Source organism: Uloborus diversus, chromosome 5 (genome assembly GCF_026930045.1).
Source record: "Uloborus diversus isolate 005 chromosome 5, Udiv.v.3.1, whole genome shotgun sequence".
Lineage (NCBI taxonomy): Eukaryota > Metazoa > Arthropoda > Arachnida > Araneae > Uloboridae > Uloborus > Uloborus diversus.
Window position 1 is genome coordinate 57,679,365 of NC_072735.1, and position 26,865 is coordinate 57,706,229.

General features: G+C 32.9%; 1 protein-coding gene across 2 annotated transcripts in view; it reads right to left on the reverse strand.

Annotated features, from left to right (window-relative positions):
• Window positions 1-5,906: 5,906 nt before the first annotated feature.
• LOC129222096 (apoptosis-stimulating of p53 protein 1-like) overlaps window positions 5,907-26,865 on the reverse strand; it is a 699,496-nt gene continuing 678,537 nt past the window's right edge. For both annotated transcript variants that reach the window (XM_054856534.1, XM_054856535.1), the window contains 4 exons: window positions 26,098-26,231; window positions 18,171-18,337; window positions 13,818-14,017; window positions 5,907-7,351 (listed from right to left, as the gene is read on the reverse strand). In XM_054856534.1, coding sequence (XP_054712509.1) covers window positions 7,316-7,351; window positions 13,818-14,017; window positions 18,171-18,337; window positions 26,098-26,231 — 537 coding nt within the window. In that variant the 3' untranslated portion in view covers window positions 5,907-7,315. The remainder of the gene's footprint in view (window positions 7,352-13,817; window positions 14,018-18,170; window positions 18,338-26,097; window positions 26,232-26,865) is intronic.

Genomic DNA, 26,865 nt, shown 5'->3' on the forward strand with positions numbered 1-26,865 from the left:
ATAACTACAGCTGAACTCTCTTAATACGATCACGTTTAATACGAAATCACGTATAAAACGAATATTTTGTTCGGAAAATTTGTTTTGCTATCTAATTACATTAAAAATTTCACGCATAATACGTACATTTAATTGAAAGTATCGGATAAAACGAACAAAAAGTTCAGACTTCTTTGCTTAAAATGTTCGTGGTAGAATAGCGCAATTTCATTTATTCATTTTTTTAAAGAAATTATTCATCATTTTTTTAGGTAGGAGAAGAAAATATTAAATATTTCGCACAAAAAATAAAGCTCATAAATTTATTTACCTATGGACATCTTCCATTGTGGATTATAACCTATTCCGCGATATTCGGTTATCATCCTCCTTTTTCGATATTTTCCAAAAAACATTCATTTATAAGAAATAAGTGATTTTTGTTTCTGAGTGTACTAACAGTTAGGTTAAAATTTGTGTATTAGTAGTAATATTTTTCAAATATAGGTAAGCATTCCTTCGTTTTTTCACAGTAACACTCATTCACGGTTGTTACGAATAACAGTTAATACGAACAAATTCGTGGATTTTTGACATTTCGCATTAACAGAGAGTTCAACTGTATTTACAACATACAAAACGTTTCACCTACAAAAAAAAAAAAGTTTGCATTTTAAGAGAACCAACCAACAGTTTAAAAAAGAACTGATGCAGCCTTTCAGACTTCACCTTCAAAACAAGAGGGGGGTAACTGGACAACATGAGTTTTTCAAAAGAGAAAGAAAATTACACCAATCCCTCTTTCCTACTCTTGAAAGGAGAGCCGTCATCAAATGAGTCAGGTTTTTCATTATTTAATACACTTAATGCTTAACATAGATTTTTCGAAAACGAAACAAAATGTATCTGTAATGAAACTAAACGTTTTGGGGAATGAAACTGAACGTTTCTAACGTCTAAACGCTCATAATATTCTTTTTATTACATTACAAAATAGAACTAAAACCAACAACTAACTGCTGTGATACTGTAACTGAGAAAAACGCCGTTGTAAAGAATTGATTGCTGTCTCAATTCAACCATTAGGTAGTAAGAAAACTACCTAACACATTTTCATATTTTTCCCATGCATCAACTTAGCTCATCCTGTTTTTCGTAATCAAACTGTCTTTTTCATCGACTTAACTCAATCTATCTGCTTCGTCCATTTAAAATACTATTCCACCAGCATTGATAATAAGAACAGAAACTCAGCTCCTTCAAAGCCGTATTTAGGGGGGGGGGGGAGGTGTTAAGGTTCCGATCCCGTCCGAAATTTTTCGAAACTGTTCCAAAATATGATTTTTATATTTTTATAACACTTTATTTGCTGCAAAACTTCTTATTACTGTTTTATTTTTTATTTATTTATTTTTTCAATTTTATTTAAAAATTGAGAGTTAATTCTTAATTTAAAATTACTTTTTTTCGGAAAATTGTATCAACTCAGTGTTTTATCTGCAGTATTTATTTCCTTCTTTTTTTTTTTTGTAGTCATTGTGAATATTATTTCCTACAAAACAATAGTTTTCTGCAGATTTTGTACACCTGACGCTATGACAAAACATCAAAATTATTTAAATTTTAAAATCCCAAACCCTATTTTTTACATGTTTTTTAAGCGCCAAAAAATACGAATTTAAAAAGTATTACTTTGAATGCACGTATATGAGCACACGCATCTTTTTTTTTATTTTATTTTATTTTATTTTTTTTTTTGTTTTTGAGTAAATAAAAAATATATTGAAAATTTAACTAGGGTGAAGTCATGTAATTTGCACATCAATTTTTTTTTTCTCTTCATTTAATAGGCACCTCCCCTTTTATATTTGCTCATATTGATGCCCTTAAAGTAGTATCCTCTCACTTAAATAATCTGCGCGCGCAAAACCAATCAATCATATAGATTTCATAAGAAAGGTGTTGGTAAAACCCTCCTGGAAACAAAAATATGATTACAGCCCAGACCCTGACTCAGCAATATTTTCTGCAAATGCAATCATCACTGTATTATCAAAAAAATAAATAAATAAATAAATAAATAAATAAATAAATAAATCTTACATATAATAAAATAAGATGTTTGTGTGTGTGTGTGGCGCATCCCGGGAAAACGGTAAGGCCTAGAAAGATGAAATTTGGTATACAGGTGCAGTTTTTGCTGAAGATGTGCACCTCGGGCTTTGATTTTTGATATTTTAATTAGAAAAAAAGTTATTTAATGTTTTATGTGATTTTTAGCACTTTTTAGTACTTTTAACCTCACAGACTCCGGACCAATCGCGCCAGACAAATATTTTTTGTACTATAGTGTAGGAAATTTAATTTTTAATATGATGAATGAAAAACATTCAAAAACTGCTCTATTTTCAAAATTTTTATGAATTTTTGAAAAAACCTTTAATTTGAATTTTTTCCTGGGTTTTATTTTTTTCTAATATCATCCTGCGAGAAGTATCAAAGCCTCATTTCTAAAATTTAAGTTGGTAATAGTAAAAACATTTCGCCCTCTTCAAAAGAAAAGCGTTCTTAAAAATACGCAATAGTTTTTTTTTACAATTTTTTTAATGCTGAACACATCATGTCTTGCCACACATCGGTCGAAAAAAAAGCGTTCTTCAACCTTTGTCTCTGATCTCACTATTTGGATTTCGATTCGATATTTAGGATGGAATCTTAATCGCAAACAAATATTAATCTTTTTTTTTAACCTATATAGCTTACTTCTACATTTTATGAAGTGATAACCACGTGTTTTTCCAGCAGCGCTTGCTTTTTTTTCTTTCCTTTTTTTTTTTGTTTTTGTTTTATTTAGGGATTGCACTTAATTTCTTTTTCCATCCCCCCCTCCGCCCAAGCTGGACGTTTTGCTGTATCTATATTAAGTTACATTTCATAGTTGTGCGCATTTATTTCAATAAAAACAGCGAGATTTTTTTTCTTTGTCAAACGCTACTTTTTGTACACTACGGGGAATTTTGGAGATAACTTTTTTTTTTGCTCTACTTAAATTAAAAAAAAGAGATTTTTTGAGTGATCTTTGTTTTTATTAGGAAATGGGCGGGAAGGTTAAAATAAATAGAGATGGAAAATTAAGAGATAGATCATAAGGGTAGATAGCCGCTGAAGGCGGCAATCTTGGCTTAAAAATGTGAATGGCACAAAAAAAGATAGAGATAGAGATGGATTGATTAATACTGCTGTCAAATTTATTTCAACAGCCGCCGAAGGCGGCAAACTTGAAGTAAAAAGGTAAATGACAAGTTAGCCAAACAGCCGCCGTAGGTGGCTGCTTGCATAGAAAGGCGAATGGCGTAAGAAGGCGAATCAGCTGGTCGCCACAGGCGGCTAGTAAATAAATAAATAAATAAATGATAATAATAATTTACTTTGCAACGCTACTAACTTTTCAGTAGCTTAAATAATACTGAGTTATTTTATTAACAAATCTTAGATTTGGGTAGTTCTCTTGACTCTTGAGCATACTATAAATGGGAGTGAATACTGTAGTAATGAGTGCTGTAGCAATGCATTGAAAGTGTTTGTGTCGTTAGGAGGTAAAGTACTATTTTTCGGAATTTTTCAATTGATATTTCTAATTAATTCATAAATCCTGTTGCAATTTCTTTCTCATTTTGTTCTTGTCAATTTTACACAACTCAATTCTTTTAAACTCCATTTCTGGCAAAGGACCTGACAATGCGAGGTGATCTAGGATAGTTAAGTTGAGATTTGAGAAGTTCCCATCCGTTAACCGGAGCAAAGAACTGCAAGCAAACACCTTGTTATGGCATTCAGAGACTGCAGTTTCCCCCTTATTAGGTATCACCAGTATGGGACATCCATAACAGACCTGAAGGAAAGTAGCATCTCATCACCCAAATATTTCTGAATTTTATTTTCGTGTTTTAATCAGAGGTTCAAAAAATAAAGCAATTAACTCATAATTTCTTTCTGTTTTAATTAGAGGTTTATTGCTACTAGCTCTGTAATGGTTATTCCAAACTGATGATTCCTAAAAAGAGTGAAATTAAGTCTTTGAATGCAGAACCCAACCCAAGCATTTACCTTCACATTATGTAGGGAGTCGTACCAAATTTATGGGCTCTTACTGGTGCGTTACATTAACTTAGCTATCAGTGTAAAGATAATTTCAGCTTTAATGAGACGTAAACAACCTCCAGCTCTTCTTACGGCCAGATTCCAGATAATCCCTAATAGGGGTGAAATTGTAAAGGGTTAAAGTAAGAAGGATACATATATTTTTATTTTTAAAAATGAAAATTTCAATTACTTAAAAGAAATATATTTTAACATTTTCTTCTAATTATTTGTAAAAATATTGCAACAATGCCAAATACATAATTCAGAGTTATAGATCTCTCTTAAGGGCCCAAAAAAAGTGTTGCTCTGAGCATATGTATCAAATAAGAATTAAGACAAACCATATCAGACTGCTAAAGGTACCACTAGTTTGAATTTTAGGCTAACAAGTTGGCCCCAAGTGTTTTTATGTAGACACTCCCCCCCCCCCCCTTTCTTCCAGCAAAAAAAAAAAAAAAAATGGAAAAAAGTATTTTTTGTGCCTTTTGTCTTCAACATGTAGGGTAGCAACACCAGTAACAGAGATGCTTAAGACATTGCTCTTACGTTAACTCAATTTTCTGCGCCTTTTAATATTTTTTCATTTGCTCAATTTCGAAAAAAGGTTCGACCCCTCACTAACTGACACCGAAAATTTTGATGATAACCAGTAAGATAGGATGAGTAATGGACATAATGCCCCTTTTCTCTTCAAAACGTGAAAAAGTTCTTAATTTTTAGAACTAAAGCCTTATTTAATTCAAATGAACATGAAACACCAGCTAACGTCATAGTATCTGTTCATAACCTTCCACCACTGCCTTGAAATACCAACTGCTCATAAAATTCACTCTGATATTAAAATATTAGATGGTTGCACCGTATTCATGGGCCACAGCAACATCAGTTTAACCCACCTAAAATTTTTAATTTTTTAGGTCCAAACTTTATGACTGTTAATGGACCCTTGTCTGTTACTGGTGCTGTTACCCTAATAATGCACAAGGCCTTTTTTAAGCAATCACGAATTTCTTATTATCCTTACTTGACTAAAGTTGATGTTGCTCTGATTTTTCAGATTACCATGACGAGGGATGTTTTTAATATTTATTTAGAGAGCGAAATTTTCTTCGTCATAGCTACAAATCATCTGAGGTTTGATTTTATTCATATTTTTTCCAGTGCTTAACTCAAGCAGAGTTTACACAAAAAAAGTTTTTTTTGTGTGTAAAAAAAGTTTCTTTTTGTGTAAAAAGCGTTTCTTTTTGTGTAAAACTACATCTTTCAGGAAAAAAAAAACACCTGTATGACCACCTGAACTTAAACAGCAAAACTTCATCTAAATACAAAATTTCTAGATTATCAATTCCCATCATTTTAGATTGATAAGAAATAAAAATACACATAACGATATCATATGCCGTAAATAATTTTTAAGTGAAGTCAAAATTCAAATGATTCTTATAACTAATTACTACAAGTACAGGTTCCCAGAAGTTTTTTTTTTTTTTTTTTTTTTTTTCACTTACTTTTGGAGTTAAGATAAAAAATTATGATTTTTGTGCTGCATATTTAGGAAAATTAAAAAACTAGGTTGAAAACGGATCACGAATCTTTCGTATTTGATAATAAAGATATGGATGTGACCCAATATTGGGATGCAACAAAAAAAAATCTTACTTTAAAATTTAAGTCAAAGAACTCCTAGAATAGTTTAATTAAATCGATGGCAGACTTCATTTAGTCATGTAGTACTAAATTATTTTATTGATGAAAATTGATTTCAAAAATCAGTTCTGGCACAATTTCTTTTTTAATGAACTTTATTTGACATATCAGTATGGACGGAGACCTCGAAAGGTGATGATAAACACTTTCTGTACATTCATCCATCAGATGCATATATAAAAATATTTGTTCTAACAACATACCGGAGCAGTATTTACAAATGCATATAATCGAAGAATTCTGTACAATTATGTGGGTACTTAAAACCCTACAATTTCATAGACTCTTTAACACTGATATGTTACACACACATGCACAATGTAAGGTTTCATAAAATAAATTTTACATAAAACACTTTTAAAATACAATTCATACATATTTTTCTCTTAAAGCAATAAAAACCTGATCACACTTGTACTCAATGAAGAACTTTTCACAAATAAAAATGAGCGGCAAAAGTTGCCCATTTTGATTTGAAAAAAAAAAAAAGGATTTTACCCAATGGGGATATGTATTGCATGAAAACAAAAAAGAACAGCTGTGCACACATAGTAATACATATTACAAAAGGAGAAAAAATTGTAAAATATATACATATATAACTCACACAAAATTGGAGAAAAAAATCTTTCTTTTTTGCAAAGGAGTTTCAACACAATTATTCGATATGTTAAAATACATTCGATCTTAAAATCGTTTTTTAAATGTTTGAATGTCGATTTTCATGCTAAATCCCACTCTTTTTTATGCAAAGAATTTGTTTCATAAAACCAAAACATATTGATTCTGTAAATAGATCTATTCTTATAATGGTTTTTAACACTTAACTATTAAAACAGAATTACCTTTAGAAATAATTACCATAATTATGGTAAACATAAAAAGAAATAAAAAATGTATAACTGTTATGTGATATAAAATTTAAAAGAGAATTGTAAAAATACTTCAAAATTTTCCTTGCTTTGTAACATTATCCATATAATAACTATTATTACTCAAGAAAAAAAAAGCATTAAAACTGCCCCCACCCCCTCCTCTTATTATTTAAAACAAAGTCTTCATTATTTATGTGACAATATCCTTTTGCTGTACAAATACATGCCTAAAATGAAAACTAGTGGTGATATTTATATTTAATGACCAATAGAACAAATGAAATCAGTGATATTTTCAAGCGCTCATCAAATAAAAAAGTTGTTCATCACATACTTTAACATTAAAAATATCTAATCTGGTTGAATAAAAATATGAGAAGCCTAATATATATGTTACGAACATCCTAAACCCTAGTTTTGACTAGGCTAGTGTTCTATAACATGAGTCACAGTTGCACTTCAGTTCTAGTACTTAGAACTGGGTGAACCTTGTGTGATTTCCTTTGCAATTAGAAAGACCTCCTTTTTGGCGAGGCACAGCTGCCATACATGTATAAATCTCAACAGCTTTCAAACAGCATTTGAGAGCAATGAGATACGTTTTCGTGTTGTTATTGATCTCTCTTGACTGTCACTCGAGGATGAAGCTGAAAAGAAAACAAACAAATCAATAAAATAAAATCAACACATATCAATTGGATGTTTATTACGAATCATTCAATAGTTCTGGAGGATGGCAAAATCATTTCCTTAACAAGGAATCGCATGAATTAAGTAATAATGAAAAAAGTTTATCGAAAGCACATAGTGAGACATTTTTTTGACGTAAAAACCAACATTATCAAGATATAAAGTCTTAAATTCTGCTGAAATTTAAAGAAACGCGTCAAATTGAAAGACTTAATCAAAAGAACATAGTGAGACATTTTTTTGACGTAAAAATTATTTTGCCCCTACTCCCGTTATCAAGATATAAGGTCTTGAATTCTGCTGACATCTTAAGAAACATGTCAAATTGAAAGACTTAATCAAAAGAACATACTGAGACATTTTTTTGGCGTAAAAATTATTTGCCCCTACCGCATTAGCAAGATGTAATGTTTGCAATTCTGCTGAAATTTTAAGAGAAGTGTTAAATTAAAGACTTGGTGAGAAATTGAAGGTCTACTCAATTTCATCTTCTGGAGGCAGCAGGTCATCTATCTGCAAAGCGTATGAAAGATGTCCTCCATTTCTCACTGAAGCTCACTAAATTTGGTGACTTTTAAAATTTCAGCAAGCTTTAAGACCTTGTGTTTTGATGGGAACATGAGGGCAGATAATTTATGCATTCAAAAATATTTTTTACTATGGTCTTTTGATCGCTACCTATTTAGATTTTTTTCATTAATACACAACCATACAGTTTCCTGCTTAGTAAAATAGACATTTAAGGGCCATAAGAACTCTGTTTGAGGTTTAAAAACATTCAATATCTTCGCAGTCAGAAAGGTGATGTGAATATTCGGCGTTGGCCTGACACCCCCAAAATCAAGGTTGCAAATTTATCAAAATAATTTTCACAGCAGGAAACAGTTTAAACTAAATTTCCAGTTTTTTCATGTTGAAAAATGTAATTTATCTTAACTATTCTACTTTGCCTCACATTTCCCAACATATCATAGATAACAAAACCATTGCTAACACAATGAACAAATATAATCCTTTATATCGTTATTATTCTCACACAATGAATAAAAACAAGAAACTTGACTTAGTACGTAACAATTATAACCCTTGCACCAATTGTAATATTATAACTTGGAAATCACATCAAAAATAACTTATACTTAATATAAATGATCAGCTCTTTGTGCCTACATAATTGCATATTTTTCGAAAAAATCCCAAATTACAGTAGACCCTCATTTTAAGCTGGGGTTATGTTCCCCGGAAATGCCGCATAAATCAAAACTGCATAAATTAAGACTTAATATTAGTGTTAAAATAGGGGTTAGGTTTCGTAGATTTTAAAAAAAAAAAAAACTTCATTCTAGTGATGACCGATTGCATAATAAGTTTAACGTGTACTTTTTCGATTTTTATGCACAACATGCATAAAGGAAACACAAATTAATTAATTTAGTGTTTATGAAAAAGAACTGGCTATGATAGTTTTTTGGCAATCAAGAATTTTTCTCTGTAGTTCTTTGCAGAGCATTGACGCATCCATGATCATTTCCATGATAGAATCTTCCTTCACTAACAAATCAGAAAGATCATTTTTATTGTAAAGGAATGACTGAAAATTTTCAATGTTAACGTTTTTGATTCTGTGTTGTCAATGTCGGTATTCTTCTTGCTCTTGCCCTCCTTTGTCACTCCTAAAAGCTTTTCTTCTAGTGAGTTCTCAACTGTCTGAGTTTAATAACTTTACTTCAGGAAAGAGCTCTGGAACCAGTCGCACATAAAATGTCTCCAGTGACCCAAGCTCGATTATTAGCACGCCAAAATGCAATTTATTAAGCGTAATCTGAAATCTTTAGGAGTTTGAATTTTGAAAGAGGGGAAAATTGTCAGTTTGCATTCCCGCATCCATGTAAAACCGCAACTTATCCGCGTAAAATAAAATAAAGGTGTCAAATCTTAAACTGCATATAATCGAAACCGGGTAAAATAAAGCCGCGTAAAACGAGGGTTTATTGTATGCACTTTTTTAAAAATAAATGAAGCGTATGGCTGCAAAAGTAGGTATTTTCAAATATATTTTTTTTATAAATGCTTTCTCCCCCACCTGAAAGGGAATTCTATTCTTTGTAGTCTGAAACAACACAGTTTCAGAGAACACAGAACCAAATAATTGTGTTCTTCAGTCGTTACTTGTATACCCAGTAGCAGAATTTTTTTTTTAGCACAAATTCGAAAAGCTAAAAATTGTCCTCAGGGGTAAACCAGCATTAGATTAGTCATAACACATATTGTAAACGACAACCAAGGAGTGCCTGTACATAATATTCTCAATTCAATTTTACCAGTTAAAAATATGCTAAAAAGTATTGAAATTAAATGGAAAACGAGCGCAAGTAGCTGCTGAGCAGGGGCGGCATTTCAGCATTTCGTTTGGGGGGTCGAGTTTCTTGAACATGAATTTCCTCAGAACGGTATAAAATACATATTGTTTTTCACAAGAACTGATAATTAAATGGTTTTAATGTTAAGAATAATTAGGTTTGTAAAGAACAATTAAAATTTTTTCGACCGAAGCTTTAAATTTATTTTGTTATAAGTTATCTCACAAGATATCTCGGTACTAGTTTTTAATTTTTAGTAAAGTTTTAATCTGCTATTTTTGGAGTCAAGAAGAACAGAAAATTTTGTAACTATAGTTAATCAATATCCAATGACTTAATTTATTGCCAGTATAGCTAAAGAGGAAGGTCTTGCTTTGCCTCATTGCGCTTCGAAGGCAATTCTCTTACCTCCTGAGACACGCAAGTCAAAATTGGTTGACGTTCAGTTCTCCTACAACTTTCTGGTTGTGTGCGTAGTTTTTTACACCGATGAAGAGGCTCCATTTTTGTAGCCTTGAAATAGCTATATGCTGTATTTTCGTGTAAATTTGTGCTTTATTTACATCGGTTTTTCAATTTAATCACGGAAGTCATCTTTCAAATGACTGACCTGATTGAAACAGTCAAAAAACAATGGAAGCAAGAAAGTTATGTCAAAAAAGCACATTTCCTTTAGATTCCTCTCTTTAAAATAACCAAGAAAGCTTTTTAAATTGGATAGTATTTATTTTGTGTCATTAAAAAGTATAATCACAATTCACAAAACAATTCCTCTTCCCTCATGCTATTACTTATAAGTGTAATATTTTCTTTTTCGCTTTCTATAACCGACCTACATAATATTGAAGTTAAGACCAATAATAAATATATCTCATTAAATCCTGTCTCAATTTCTTGAGAAACTGAATTGATCAGTTTATTCAAAATATTGATTTAATATTTTGACTAAAACTTCATCTGGATTTTGTCACCTCTTCCACATTGGCATACATTAAAAACTGTTACGAAAAGTTCTGTCACAAAGTTCCACACCTGGTTCAAGTATGCATTAATGCGAAAATTACTAAGAGTTTCAATTGTCAATCCAAGAATTAAGATTAGCGAATTAAAATTTTTATGATAGAGTGTAGCATTTATCAAAAAAACGCTCCGCAGTATAAATAAAGTAAACAAAAAATTCAGACAAAGGCATACATATTAAAATGACATCAAATTTTTTATCAATGAAAAGGTCGCTTTCCAGTAATTCTTCCAGGGGGCTTTTATAACTCTTGAAGACCATCTTGTGTCACTCGGAGATTGTCAAGTAAAGAGCCTCAAGATACATTTGTTGATGTGAAAGTATTTTTTTGATGTGATATGTTTTTCAAAAATAGCATATCTTTACAAAAAGTTCCCATGAAAGCATATGATACACCGAGTTGCTAAAATGTGTTTCTAGTACATGGCATCAATGAACACTTACTAGCTGAACATTAAGTTATAATATGAGCATAAAAATTTATGTAAAATGACATGAAATTTACGCGTAAAAATTGCACAGACTCTACACTGTACGGGTATGTCTCATACAAGATGCTCCATCATAACATAGATTACTCAATTTTGAAATATTTAACCCATATGAAGCGATTACTTCTTTAGTTAAGGCAAACACTTATCCTCCATCAGTTTTTTCTGTTCTGAAAATTCAGGCAAATGATTTTCTAAGTTATCTAAATTGAATTTTACCATTTTATATTATTCTTAGTGAAAAATTTGGGGGTGCAACCGCCCCCTCTCGCACCCCCTATTTGCCGCACCTGCTGCTGAGCAAGAACTTTTGACCTCTCGGTCACTGAGGACCCCTTCGATCAGGGTGCAACGACTTGCTAAAGCTATTAGGGGTGGCTAGACGTCACCCGGAGGTCTGGGGGTAAAGAGTACCTCCCAGAGATGGGGGCCTGGTGGCTTTCCCCAGTAAAATGTTTAGATTTTTGTACCTCGAAAATGCCATTTTACATATTTCTGATGTGCACAATGTATGCAAACCAGAAATATGAAACATGGCATTTTCAAGGAATAAAAATCTTAAAATTAGACTGTAAATTTTCTAGTTTAATTAGAACATGCCACTTGTCTCAAGGGACGTTTTTAGTTGTATTTTTAAAATGAGCTTTTTCAACCAATTACATGAAAATACAAAAGAAATTATCAACAACAGGCTTTGGATATCAACTAGGCTCCTCCTAGTTCATCTATGAACCCCCATAAAGATCAAATGAAAGACTACTCCCCCCCCCCCCCATTAAGAGCAACAATTGCTTGCCTCAAACAATTCCCAATACCTGCAACTCTATTGAAATATAAACTTTTCCTAGCTCAAAGAATAGCTTGGGAGTTGGTTAGCTTAAAACAACGGCTTTAATTTTTGCTTTCTGTACAAAAACTTAGCTCACCAGTGTCATTCACTCCTAAGTAAATTTAAGAACTGAATCAAATCCTCTCTCAAACTCGCATTTTCTTTGACTAAAGAATATGCATACTAATTCTTTAAAGTCTAGAATCATAATTTAATTTAAAATGTCTTTGAATATTTTTTAATTATATAATATTAAAATCAAAGCAATCATTAATTTTCGAATGTTTGCAAAATTCTGTTTTAAAGTTAAAAAGGGAACCAAGATTAGCTATTTTATGCATTCCCTGTTCAGGATGTGTACAAAATTAATCCAAGAAAGCATATACAAAAGCATTGAACCAACTTGAAACTAAAATTTGAAATAAATAAATAGGGCGAAAATTTTCGCTTTTCATTTGAACCTCATTAACTTGAAATTGCTTGAAGTGAAAAATGGCTTTACATGAAGCACTTGTTTGGTCCAGTGAGTAAACAATTGCTTAACTTAATTTCATCTCATACAATAAATCATTCACCTGAAATAATTAGCATGGTCCTGTGAATTTTGTGTAAATGAGGTTTGTAACGATGTGAAATTGGTGTCAAAAGAAGATCAGGTTCGGATTGGCTGTGAACATATTTATTAATTATGGATATTAACACAATCATTGAATTCTAAAACTAAAGCATAAAATAGCTCACCCATGTCAATGAAAATCCATGTTGGCAATTCACAGTAATGAATGGGAGAGAAGAGGCACCCTCTTACACAGTATCTAACACAGTTTAAAATACCCAAGGAAGCGGGAAACACGCACACACACTGAGGGCCACGAAACAAACTGTCCAAAAAAGGTCCCAAAATCCGGGTTGCTTGTTTGGAAATGGAAGTCATGGCAAAGTCACAAATGTTCTGGGACATTCCGAAGTTACCAGAAATGCTGGGAACCGGAAAAAACAAGAGGAAGCGGCATAAACGCATCCCTAGCGATATTAGGTCCTAGGGGAGGTAGGCACCATGGGCAATGAGAGGAGAAAATAAGAGCACGGGCTCGGCTCCGTTCGCCGGAAAATGTGAATGAATGCATCTGAATGTAAGATAAGAATATGTGGCATTTCCTCATTGGCATTACCACAAGGTTTGACTGCTTCTAGTGGCAATGAGTAAATTTTCTCACCCAAGGCAGAATAAGAGGTCATTGTTTGGTCCAGAGAGTTAACAATTGCTTAATTGAATTTCATCTTATACAATATATTATTAACCTGAAATATTTGCGCACTCCTGTGAATTTTGTGCAAACAAGATTCGACTGTATCTTAATGGCAGTTGATAAATTTTTGCATGCAAAACAGGACAAGGGGTCATTGTTTTAAGCTATTCAAATCTCAAGCCAATCTGCAGATTAAGAAAAATTACTAGTACTTCAGTAGGGTTGTAGGCACTTGGAACATCTTACTAGGAAGACACTGTAAAGGGTAAGTAGGTAGATAGTTTTAAATTGGTCACTGAGCTTCACTGGAAACTGATAAATTGACTAACACCAGCCTTGTTGACACCAGAGTCTGTTGCTGGTTGTCACTTTTGTATTTGTATATGTAATTTTTTAAATGTATAAGACAAAGCATTAAATGCATGAAAAGTCAACAACTGCAATTTCAGGAAAGAAAATTCATAATACTTACTCCAAGGAGATTTCTTGGCACGTAACCCTCTCGGTCACTGAGTTTACTCCACCACCATTCTCTCTCCAAGTCATCACCTTTCCTCAATACTACCAGTTGATCTCCATCCCTGAATGACAGCTCATCGGAATTTTGACTTTCATAATCATACAAGGCATAAACAACACCTCCATTCAATATGCCTAATTTTTCTTGCATACCTATAGAAATAGAAACAAATAAGAATTTAACATTCATGCTTATTTTATGAATTAAATGTTTTCTAGAAACCGGAATCTGAATTTTTGGTTCCAAATTTGTGACATTGTGACTGATTGTAGTTTCTAATTTGTGACATTAAACGAAACGACCACTCGGGCCTTCTTTGTGGACCGTATATGACCCATGGGCCATAGGTTGGATACCACTGGTTTAATACTTTCAGTATTTTCTTGAAAGCGTTAATGCTTTTAGCATAACAATTTATGTAGAACTGTTTATCAACAAAGAAAAGGTTATATCTGCAGTTTGTTTACTGGAATTTTCTAGTACACCATATTATTTCAAAATTTTACGGAACACCCTTAAAACATGCATAAAAGTTCATTTTGAAAAGTCTGAGTGAGTGTTGTTTACTGCTTCTGAATACAGAAAACTAAGTATTAAACATAGTCCCCACAACATCACACATATGGTACCAAAAATTAAGCCCCGACAATCGTAGTTATCTATCAGTTGTCTGCATAGGAAGTGACTGAGCTGGAGGTGGAAAACCTCATAAGGAAGCCAAGAGTGCCAAACAAAATGGTAGCTAAATCTAAATTAGCTACCAGTTTGTTTGGCATTCTTGGCTTCCTTGGAAGTTTTCCACCTCCAGCTCAGTCACTTCCTATGCAGGCCTGATGAGTGCTAATAAGCACGAAACTGCAGTCCTCAGCTGGAATGACTGAGTTGGCAGTGTGTATTTCGTGCTTAGAATATGTTCATAACATAATTTTTAACTAAAGCAGAGCCGGCCTTAAGCCGATTTGAGCAAAAGAGCCCAATGGGCCCCAGTGAAAGCAGAAACCCCGCTCTGAAAAATTTTTTGTTTCCTCTTGAAAATAAATTAGAAAATAAGGGAAATAAAAAGTTCAAATGAACTTAATTAATAGTATTAATCATCATATGTTTAACTGAAATTTAATTTTTGGGTATGGATGAGCAGTTTTCAGTGTTATTAAGGGAGTAGGAGGAGTTTCCTGAGGCTTTTAGCATCCCTATTAAAGTTAGCAAATACATGTCCAAAACTACTAGTCTCAAATAAATATCCAGAAGAAAAAAAAACATATAGCCAGTTGAACATTTTTAAATCCATATCTAAGGCCGTATTCGCTGTACCCTATAACTTCCGGTCAAGAGAAAGAAACTAGGTAGTGGGGAACAAAAGTACAAATTTTTGATGATTATCAGCAATTAATACGGCCCGCAATAACGTAAGGTTCAAGGGCCCCTATCCCAGAATCTTACTATCACATGGGAAATGTGGAAATTTACACGAGACTACGAAATTTCGGGAATTTCCAAAGCTATCTTTTTCATTTATATGTTTACGTTTATTATTTTTTTACTTTCTTTATTTGTGTTGATAAAAAATCTTAAAACTCAGCAGCAATAACAATTTCTTTACTACACAATTAACACTAAAATAGGTGCAATTCTGAAAAATAAATAAATAAATGATAAACTTCAAATACTGCGTGCTTAATAAGCATAAAAAATCTCCATAACAATTTTTAAAAAAGCAAATTGCCATTCATCTACTAACGTTTGTACACATAGCCTGGAATTTGGTTTTCATATCTTCAAGACCAAAAAATTTCCTGGGGCAGCCACCAAACAGTGACATATCATCTCCTAACGTGACTGAAGATGCATGTTTAAGACTTCAATGTCAAAAAAATCAGGAGATGGCTACTCAAACGTCCACTCTTACCTCAACTTTATCACAAAAAACTGACCAAAATTACATCATTCAGTTTTCAATTTTAAAAGATTTCCAAGGAAGGAAGATTCAAAAATTTCATGACCCTCCTCCCCTTCTTCTCCTATAACGTCTCCAAAGGTAGCCTAAAACTGTTTTTAAGATTTAATTTTTTAAATATTTCATAATGAAGGTCTCTGAAACGTTTTTCCTAATCCCTTTCCCAATGAGCCCTTTCTTTAGCATCAGCACAATAGCTTAAAATTTCCCTTTTAGAAAATACTATCAGAAGAAAACCTTGAACCCTTCGTTCCCATGGATAGCATAAAATTAAATTCAGTTTCGAAAAAAATTTCAAGAGGAATCTCCTCCCTTTTCCTTTATTGTTACCAAATAGGGCTTAAATTCAGTTTTTAACACTTCAATTTTGAAAAATCTTCGAAGAGTCACTGAATTCCCTAACATAACCACTGATAGACTAAAATTGCGCCTTAATGCCCTCGATTTTGAAATTTTTCCACGTTAAATTACCAAATTCCTTTCTTCTCCATTTTCATCAAACATCACCTAATTGAGACAAAAATTTCTGAGAGGAGACCCCAATTCCCTATCGTTACCAAAATTAATCTTAACTTATCTTAAGTTTTAAAAGTAATTCGGTAGGCAGGGAACCTCTGCCTCTTTCCCTATCCCTTCCTTTTACACAAAATTGTTCAAATTTATGATTTTAGTTGTCAGTTTTGGGGGACCGTGGGTGGTTTACCTGACCTATAACGTCCCCCTCTCCCAAAGAAACCTCATCTTTGTACCAAAACTGCTTTTTTAAACTTCAATTTCGAAAAATTTCCAATAAGAGCTCTCTTGTTGCCTACAATTCCATTCCGCTTCTGACATCTGAAGAAGTCTGTTTTTTTGCATGTAGTCTAAAATTCCTTTTTTAGAATGGATAAATTTTGGTGCATTTCCTTTTTTCGTCTAAGCTATAAATTGTGCACATAGGCAGCTCGTACGGGATGGGGGGGGGGGGGGGAGCACTAATATTATTTGAATATCTCGAGAGGAATTAATCCATAATTTTTGAAAAGGGGTGAAAAAGCTGCTGGTCAGTCAGGTCTGTTAAATATTAATTAAAGTACTGCTTACAACGTGTGAACAGCATGTGCAAAACATGTCATGGTTCCTTCTTTCTCTACAGGACTTCCGTGGGTACATTTATCTTACCCTTTTAGAATTGCACTACATTTATCCTACTCTTTTAGAATTGCACTAACAGCACAGAATGTGGTGGCTGACTCCACTGGATAAAGGATTGAATTCTCACAAGGGCGCCCATATAGTGTAGGGGGGGAAGGGGGGACTCGAGCCCCCCTTTGTAATTAGAACTTTCTTGCTTTTAGTACTTTTTTCATTTCAAAACTGTAAAAACGTTTCTTCTCCAGCTATTAATGAATAAGTTATTAAAAATGTCAAATTTTAATGACTAATCTGTCTAGAAATCAGTTTCGACGTGGAAAATATCCAGCTAAACCACAGGGAAAATATTTGAGCCCCCCATTTCAACTTTGCATATGGGCGCTATGAATTCTCTAAAAGAGGTCTCCAGAAAAGGATTGACTGACCAAGAAACTTCAGCATACAATTCTGAGAAGAGGTCAATATGAAAGAATATTGGTAGCAAAAATTGCACTACAATAGCAGTTGGATGTTGACTATAGGGTTTTCTGCAAATATTTGTTAAGTTAGAGAAGTTTTTGCCCATTGAAATTAGCCATTTACTGGGCCAACCAAAGGAAAAACAAATGTTTACCAGGGCAGTCGAGTTACCGAAGTTTCACTGTACTGATAAATACGAATGCATTTTATACAAATCTACATCTCTTGACTAAATCGAAGATGAAATAAAATAGGAACTATTCAGAAGATTCCATTTCAATAGCTTGCCTTTCTTAATTTTTAAAATTTGTTTGATAAGGGAGAAAAAATCCTCTAATCTTTTCAAACTGTACATCATTAAAGTTGAAAAAAAAAGAGCAAAGATGAAGTTCATTTTTAAAGTTTGCACTGCAGAATTCTAAAAAGTTTTTTCAGATGAAGAAAAGTGTTTAGTATTATCCTCGTCCTTACAGTTACAAATAATGGCATAGATAAAATTTTTCCTCTTCGACTAAAACTGAAAAGAGGAACAGTTGCTGATAAAATATTTTACTATGAGGGAAGAATAAAATAGATATTTAAGACTTTTAATTGCTTTAGAGCTTATAATAATTAATTGTAAGCCGAATTGTTTGGTTGAGATTTTGAAAATAATTTGAAATATCTAACAACTGTAGATATTAAGAGTTGATTCAGGATGTTCTCCAATGCTAGCACAATTGTGTTGTGTTTCCATGCAACAAAAAATTGAAACTTACTATACAAATATTCTGAACATCCATCAAACCCTTCTTCATCTTCTTCGCATTTCTCAGCAGCTGTTTCGTGATCACTAAGTGTTGTGGCAAAAATACAAGCTCCTCGTTCAACTAAATATTTCACCATGGATAAATTATTGCAAGAAGCTGCACAGTGCAGAGGCGTCCTGTAAATATTCAAACAATCAGATTTTACAATCAAAGGTTTATACTAAAACTTTTTGAACTTTTAAAGCTCTTAGCCAGAAAATTAATATGCTTAAATAAATACATTGTGAGATTTTTGAGCTTGTAAGGCAAAAATTCCTATACAAAAATTATGTTGGTTGAATGCACAACCGAATGGCAAAGAAGCTTAATTGCATGTCTGGAAATTTTTGTTTGGGCTTTCCATTTGTTTGTAATTTTATTTATGCTTGATTTCTGAAAGTTTCAAGAAAGTTACCAGAACAACATAAAGATTCCTATTTCAAACATTATTAAACAATTCTGCAGGTGTACATAAAAAGTTTTCCTGGTCAGTTATGATTTATGATCGTGGTTATCCTTTTATTAGAAATATTACTTGCTTTGATCTGAGTTACGCTTGCTTTTGTGCTGCAAAGATCAGTGTTTTCTGGGGATGATAAATTGGAATCCCCAGAGTTTCATGGACACAAAATTTCCTTCCCCCCCCCTGTTTTTCAGTTTCCATCATATCTTTTGACATTTTAAGGGGGGAGGAAAATATCAATGTCAACGAAACTAAGGTTAACCGAGTAATCAGCAAAAGGCAATTTGGTCTCAAAAAGGCAGAATGAGCGCAATTTAATAAGACATCAATAAAAAATTAAATATTTTGGTAAAAATCTCATAATTGAGAATCAATGCCAAAAGTATTTACGACATGATAGGGAGAAATTTAAAGTATTTGACAAATTGCATTGAAATATAGGGTTAACATAAAAGAATATTCTGGTTTTAAAAATTTATACTTCATAAAATATTTCACTTAGCACTATAAATGATGCATTAAAAAAAAACTGTTCAAGGTTTTTTTTTCACATATTCCAATTGGGTATGCCTTTCGTAACCTAACATTTATCTAACATACATTTTGGAGTGTTCCACTGCCAAATTTTCGTAACGCTACACATATGCAATCTTTTAGTTCTTGCAATGTTGTAGGTAATGGTGGTGTATAAAGTCTTTGACGAAATCCCATAAAAAAAATACATAGGGTTAGGTTCCGGGATCTGGCTGGCCATCCCATAAAGGGTAAATCATCATCACCGGTACGGATAATTCAGCTTTGTGGGACGTCAGTGGCACAGCAAGGGGAGGGGGGGGGGGGGTGAAGTAAAAAAGTTTGATTGGGCAACTTATTTGACAAAATTCTACAACAAAGAATTTTCAGTAACAACTTCCTCATGCAAACATTTAATTAAAAAAAGCAAGTGAAAAGCTTCTAAGCTGATTTTCTTATTCTCAAATATGAATCATTTAAAGCAGAGGTTCCCAACCGGTGGTTCGCGAACCCCCAGGGGTTCGCGAGGTGCAGGAAGGGGGTTCGTGAAAATTTCGGTACAATGGCGGATTTTTCCTAGTTTGGTAAAAAATTATAAAATATTCAATTTGCACACATAGTTACTAAATTTTTTTTTAATTTGAAAACGTGCCAGACTCCTGTATTAAGCTCAAAAAAAAAATAATAATCTTTCAGCGGTTTTATAATCTTGGTTAAAAAGAAATTTTCTCATTTTTTTTTTCGATAGACAACAAAAAGAGATATCCTTCCTTCTTTATTGCGAGGCGCCATGCAGAAACGTTGTATTTAAGCTGTGGCGGGGATCACGATGACCTTAAAAAGGCGCCATCGCGTGGAGTCAATCAAACAATATACATAATATACATACATCCAAAAAAATAAAGAATTCTCAAACAATGCATCATAGGGGTATTATTTCTAATCTGGTTGAAATATAACTCGGGAATTTCCGTCGAATTCAGTCATCGAATAGCAGACAGGACAGCAAAAGGCTCCAAACTTAAAATTTATTACTGTATTTTACCCATCTGTTCGTTTTCAAAAATATATAACATCAGCATGCTCATAGTTCTGGGGAAATAGTTGTTAACAGACGTATTTAGAGATACTTTAGAGATGCTTGAAAACAAGTGATTTTGTTTGCAATTGGTTTTGCTACGTGAACTTGCTACTCTGTTTGTGAAGTTATAATCGTGTTGGTAATTTTTATGATTTAATAACTTTCTGCTGTTATGGATCGATGGTTGAAAACGGGTAGTTTGGTTGAGCGACAAATGAACAAGCAGTCAATCGATCAACCCTCAACATCAGCAGTAACTTTCGAATCAACACAGGATATTGAAATAGATAGCTGTAATGAACTTCCGCCTCCCCCGACTAAACAGAAAAGTGAACTAGGGGAGAAAAAAGGAAAAAAGCGAAAATATGACAGTGACTATTTACAAATGGGCTTTTATTTTACTGGAGAAGAGTCTGAACCTAGACCGCTTTGTCTTCTCTGCAACGAAGTTCTAGCGAACAGCAGTTTGAAACCGTCACTTCTGAGAAGACACCTCGAAACAAAGCATCCGACACACAAGGACAAACCTATCGAATATTTTGAAAGAAAATTGGAATATAATAAAAAGTGTAGCGTCTCTACGTTCCTGTTAGAATCCAACGAAGATAGTAAAATGGCCCTTGAAGCTTCATATCGAGTCAGTTATAGAATTGCAAGATCTGGACAGCCACATACAATTGCAGAAAATTTAATTGGACCGTGTGCTAAAGATATTGCTAAGTGTATGCTGGGAGAAAAGTCAGCAAAAAAAATTGACCTGGTTCCGCTATCAAACAACACAGTATCACGCAGAATTACTGATTTGGCAAGTAATGTGGAGAAAGAACTTGTGAATAGAATAAAAGAGAATAATTTTGCGATCCAGCTTGATGAGTCGACTGATGTAGCAAACACTGCAATATTACTTGTCTATGTTAGGTATATTTTTAACGATACAATTAAAGAAGATGTACTATTTGCAAAACCTTTGAAAACCAACACAACTGGAGAAGCAATTTTCGAACTGGTCAACAGTTACTTTGAAGAAAATGGAATAGATTGGTCTTTGTGTGTGGGTGTGTGCACGGATGGTGCAAAATCAATGACAGGAAAATTTGTTGGCTTTGTGGTGCGAGTAAAGAAGATCAACGAGAAAATTGAATGGACTCATTGCTGCATTCATAGACAAGCATTAGCATGTAAGTGTATTCCCGCAGAATTATCCGCTACTTTGAATGATGCGGTAAAAATTGTAAATTTCATAAAATCACGTGCCACAAACTGCCGTCTATTTCACGCGCTTTGTGAGGAATTGGGAAGCCTTCATGTTACTTTACTTCTTCACACAGAAGTTAGATGGCTTTCCCGTGGCAAAATTTTGACACGCTTATTTGAATTGAAGTCAGAAGTCCAAGCATTTTTTGTTGATCATCCATTTCACTTGTCCACTTGCATATTCGATCCTCTTTGGATGCAAAGGCTTGCATATTTAGCTGACATCTTTTCAAAATTAAATGAATTAAATCTATCCTTGCAAGGTGCAGTTGTTAATATTTTCGATGTATATGATAAAATTGAAGCTATGGTAAAAAAATTGAATTTCTGGATCCAATGCCTGGAAATGGGTGAGTTTTCTTGTTTCACTTCTCTTAGTAGTTTTTTATCAGAAAACTCAATGAAACTTGATGAAAGCGTTAAAAGAAATGTATGTGAACATCTGCAACATCTTGAACTAACTTTTGGCGAGTATTTTTCTAATAGGCGTAACGTCCCTCTCTCAAACAACTGGATACGCAATCCTACAACATATCTGTGCGAGAAAGGATTTTCCTCCTATACTTATCTCAAAGATAAATACCAAAGCAGATTGAATGCAGAGCCTGATTTAAGACTCAAACTGTCAGACATTGAACCAAACTTGCAGTTTCTTTGTTTCATCAAACAGCCACAAATATCGCATTAAGGATTTTTTCCCCAATTTAAAGTATGCTTAAAAAAAATAGTTGGTTTATAAAACTTCTTGTTTATAATTTATCTTGTAGATGTAGTTTTAACTTTTTATTAATGTTTGCACTTAATGATATTTTACAATTATATTTTTGTTTATTGCAATCAAATGCTGCAAAAAATGGAAAGCAAACATGCTGTTTTTTTTTATTGTTTCTTACATGTTACTAATTTCAACATCAGGGGGTGCGCGAACTTTTTTGCCTGTTCCAAGGGGTTCGCAAAGAGAAAAAGGTTGGGAACCGCTGATTTAAAGCATCTTAGTTCAGGTCAAAAGGAAGAGCAGGTATTAGTTAGATGGAAAATATTTGTTTTCCATTAATTCTTGGTGGTTTACTCCAAATAAAAGTGAAATGCCAAAAAAAACGACATTTGGCAAAAAGTTTGAACATATTTATCTGTACTTTAGAGATTAATAGATATTTTAGGCAAAAATTTTCAATTAATAAAAGCAAATGAACTGAAAGTTAAACATTTCAATGCAAAGGTTCCCAAATGCAGAAAGCAGCTGCGGAATAAGAGTATTTTTACACTGAATAACTAAATTACTACATTTTAAATTATTACTGATGAATAATAACATGCACATCTCCTCCCCCACATAAATGTGGGGGGTAAATTTACTTTATTTGTGAGAAAATATCAATAGCTTCAAAACCCATTCAAGTGGGGGAGGGAGAATAAGGTTTCACACTTTAGAAACAACTTGTGAGTCTCATTACAGTACATTGATTATTCAATTTTGCACATAAAATTTGTTTTCTAAAATTGTAAAGGGTGTTTTTTTAGAAGTATAGAACTTTAGGTTCAAATAAAACACCATTAAATGATATAAATCCCCATAAATTTGGCTTTATTTGAAAGATGATTCTTTGCCGTTTTTATTTAAATGTAATTTCTGGTATACGGCCACTTTGGCTGGCTTGGAGAAGGTCTAATCAGGAAGTCCAATTTTCAATTACTTTTTGCAGCAATGGGGGCCGTATGTGAGTGATATGTGGCGAATGTTCTTGTCCAAGGCATCAATCATCTGTGGCTTATTCAGGGTTCATACACTTTTGGTTAAAAAAAGTTCCCTGACTTTTCCAGGTTGTTTTTTAGAAAATTCCAGGTTACTCGCTTCATTCAAAATTTAAGTTTAAATAGTAATATTTTCAAAATAATTAAAATTGTTTAAAGTAGCGATGCAGAACTGAAACTTCTCCCCTTAGATAAAAAAAAAAAACTTGTTTTTTTTTTCGTTTGTTTTCTCTGTCAAAATTTTAAGTTTTTTTTTTAAACATTTTGTTCAAAATTGTTTTAATTTGTTTACTATTTGTTGAAAACAGAGTACTTTCAACTTATTTTAGCGTTTCTTTGATGTCACGCGTAATATTATAGCGTTTTGCTGTAGTCCTGCAGCAACCTTTTAGCATCCGCTTTTGGTTTACCATACTTTTTATTTTCTTATAAGTAGGTTACACGAAACATATTGAGCAAAATGCAATGCTAAATTTCAGTATAAATATGATTAACTTGTTGCATCAATCGGCATACCATGTAATGCATAGTAACAAAAATCAACATCCGCCAATCATAGGCTAATGCCAATAATCTTTTTTTTTTTTTTTTTTTTTTTTTTCACATATTAAAGGACGCTTACATTAAAATTTCAAACTTTCTTTTCCAGAAAGTAATAGTTAATTTTCAAAAATTCATAACTTTTTGCACATTTAATGTTATTTTCAATATTACACATTGATATAAACGCCCAATTCTGTTTCTGGAAGTTTAAGTCTACTTCCATTGTGCAAACGATCAAATATGGCGACAAAGTGAAAAATTTAAAAATAATAAGTAGATTTTTGGATTTGTAGTATAAAAGTAGTAATAAATAATTAATAATCCTTAAAAAACTACAATAAAAGCAAAATAGTCAGTATTTAGCATATAAGAGTCTAAATCAATTAAAACAAAAAAAATGTTATGAAGATTAAATTTTGCATTTTTCCAGAAAATAATTACAAATTATCCGGAAAAAAGGGCACAATTTGTGTTGTTTTCAATAGTTTGCATTGCAATTAACATCCAATGCCGTTTTCGGGAACTTAGGCACTTGAAAAAGTCTTGTGTACTTCCATCTTGGGAATGACCAAATATGGCGGCTATGCCCAAAAATAAGAAATAACTTTTTTTTTAATTTGTTGCATGAAGACAATTAAAAAATAATAAATCTTCATGATAATACAATTCATTGAAAAGTTTTTATCACATTTGCGTCCGAGGCAGTGAGGATAAGATTAAGTTTTAAGAACAAAATTTTTCATTTCTCAAGAAAATTATTTCAAATAATAATATAAAAACAATTTGCAGGCCATTTTTTGTTGTTTTCATCAGTTTTCAATTAAAGAAAACATCCAATTCTGCTTTGTTTTTAGAAACTTAGACATTTTTGGATCGTATCTACTTCCATCTTGTGAATGACCAAAGATGGCGACTACGTTTCACACGTAGCTGAAATGATTTTCCGATCAAAAAAAAAAAACGATTTTCCCCGATCGACCCTCCCATCTACAGGTTGTGCTTCCGAAGCAGTAAATTGTCTTCTCTCCAGTTGAGTTTGTGCATAATTGCTGTTCACCTGATTTTTTTCCCCTTGGGAACTACTGAGAGCCAAAAATGGCGGCTGCTGAAGATTTTTTTGGGTCGCCACTTTTTTCATTGTTTTAAAATTGTTACAATTTTTTTTAAATACATCGATAAAAATGAATATTAGGTCTTATAAAACGAAATTCCCTAGGAAAAAATTGGGAAAAGAAAAATTTTGGGGACACATTTGGAAAATTCCTTGACATTTTTGACTAAGTCATTTTCCCTGATAATTCCAAGTTTTCCCGGAGCTTACGAACCCTGAACCGAACAGAATGTTGTGGCAACTCATCTAAAACTTTAGGGAGTAGAAAGAAATGCGTTCCCCTCACTGACTTCATGCAAGAAAATCTTCACTTTTTTGGCGCATTTTTCGTTGTGAAAAAAAAAACGTTCATTTTTCGATTGCAGTTTTTAAGTGCCAGCGTCGGTTTAGATAAAAATTTACAATTTTTTTCGTGAAATCACAATAAAAACGAAGACTAGATCTCATAGTACTTAATTCCTTGGGGAAAAAATGGAAAAAAAAAATTTGGAGGACAAAATTTGAAAACTCCCTGACTTTTCCCTGACATTTTTGACAGTGTTATTTTCCCTGACAATTCCCGGTTTTCCCGGAGCGTACGAACCCTGTTATTGGTGTAGACCTGAAACTTCACACAGCCCCACAAAAAATAGTCCAGCGTAGTTAAATCGCATGATCTCGCAGGCCAATTCACGGGTCCATTAAGCGAGAAATTATTCGTTCACCGAAAGTTTCTTTCAATAAATCAATCGTGACACGCTCTGTGTGGCGTGTTGCACTGTCCTGTTGTCTATTCATGATGAAATGGCAAACCAAACTAAACACAAAACAAGTGACAACTATCAAAATGGCCCACAGATCAAACAGTGTTCCCGACTTAAAGCTCTATACCTCTAAAAAAAACTCCCTTAATTTCCAACAGTTAAGTTTTAATGATAACTTTTATTTTTGAAATAATGAGAAATTTAGAAACATTATTTGGGAGGAACATTTACACATATTCATGAATAATAAAAACAATCTACTACATGATTAAAATATCTTAGATATAACTACATTTCTATGCAGTGCAAAAGAGGGAAAACAAAGTAAAATTTATGCATTTTCTTTTTCCTATGCATTAAAACAACATGTTTAATTGAAAAAAAAAAAAGACTGAAAATAGCAACTCATTTCAGAAAGAAAAAGTAAAGAAAATTACCATCCATCACTGTCTTGAGCATTTACATCACAGCCAAACTCAACTAAAAATTTTACTATCTCTAAGTGTCCAGCACAAATTGCATTATGAAGAGCAGTAATTCCTTCATCATTAGCAGCGCTTGGGTTTGGAACCTACATCCAAAAAAAAAGTTAATTATTCTAATAACATTCAAGCCCCATCAAAGAGATAAAGCAAACATTTTTATTTATTAGGGGCGCCGACTATAGAGGTGTAGCAGGAAAAAATCTAATGTCACTTCCTAAACAAGGATAACCTCCAGACTAAAGATTTGCAATGACAGAAAGCTGCTTGCTCCCCCCCCCCCCCCCGTTTTTTTTTTTTTTTTTTTGTGGCATTAAGGCCAAAAATCTTCACCTTTCATGGTATTTACTTTCATTTATTCATACAGTAAATTATGTTTTTCATCCATTTATATGCAAAACTTGTATTTTATGTACTTCTTCTCCACATACTAAAACGGTCAAAGGTAACATCATTTAAGATGTATTTAAAATGCCGATTTTTGAAAAAAATCTTAGAATTCATAAAAAATGTTTATTTTTACATATTTCATTATTTTTTTACTTGCTCATTTTTTAATCATTTGAACAGCGTAATTTATTGATCTTTTGCAATCAAGATACTTTTCATTGAGGTAGAACAAATGACAAAAATTCAAATGTGCATTTGGTCATTCAATTAGGTCCTTTACATACATATCCTGGTAATGGCCAGGCATTATCCTGGTAATGGCAAAGAAGAGGA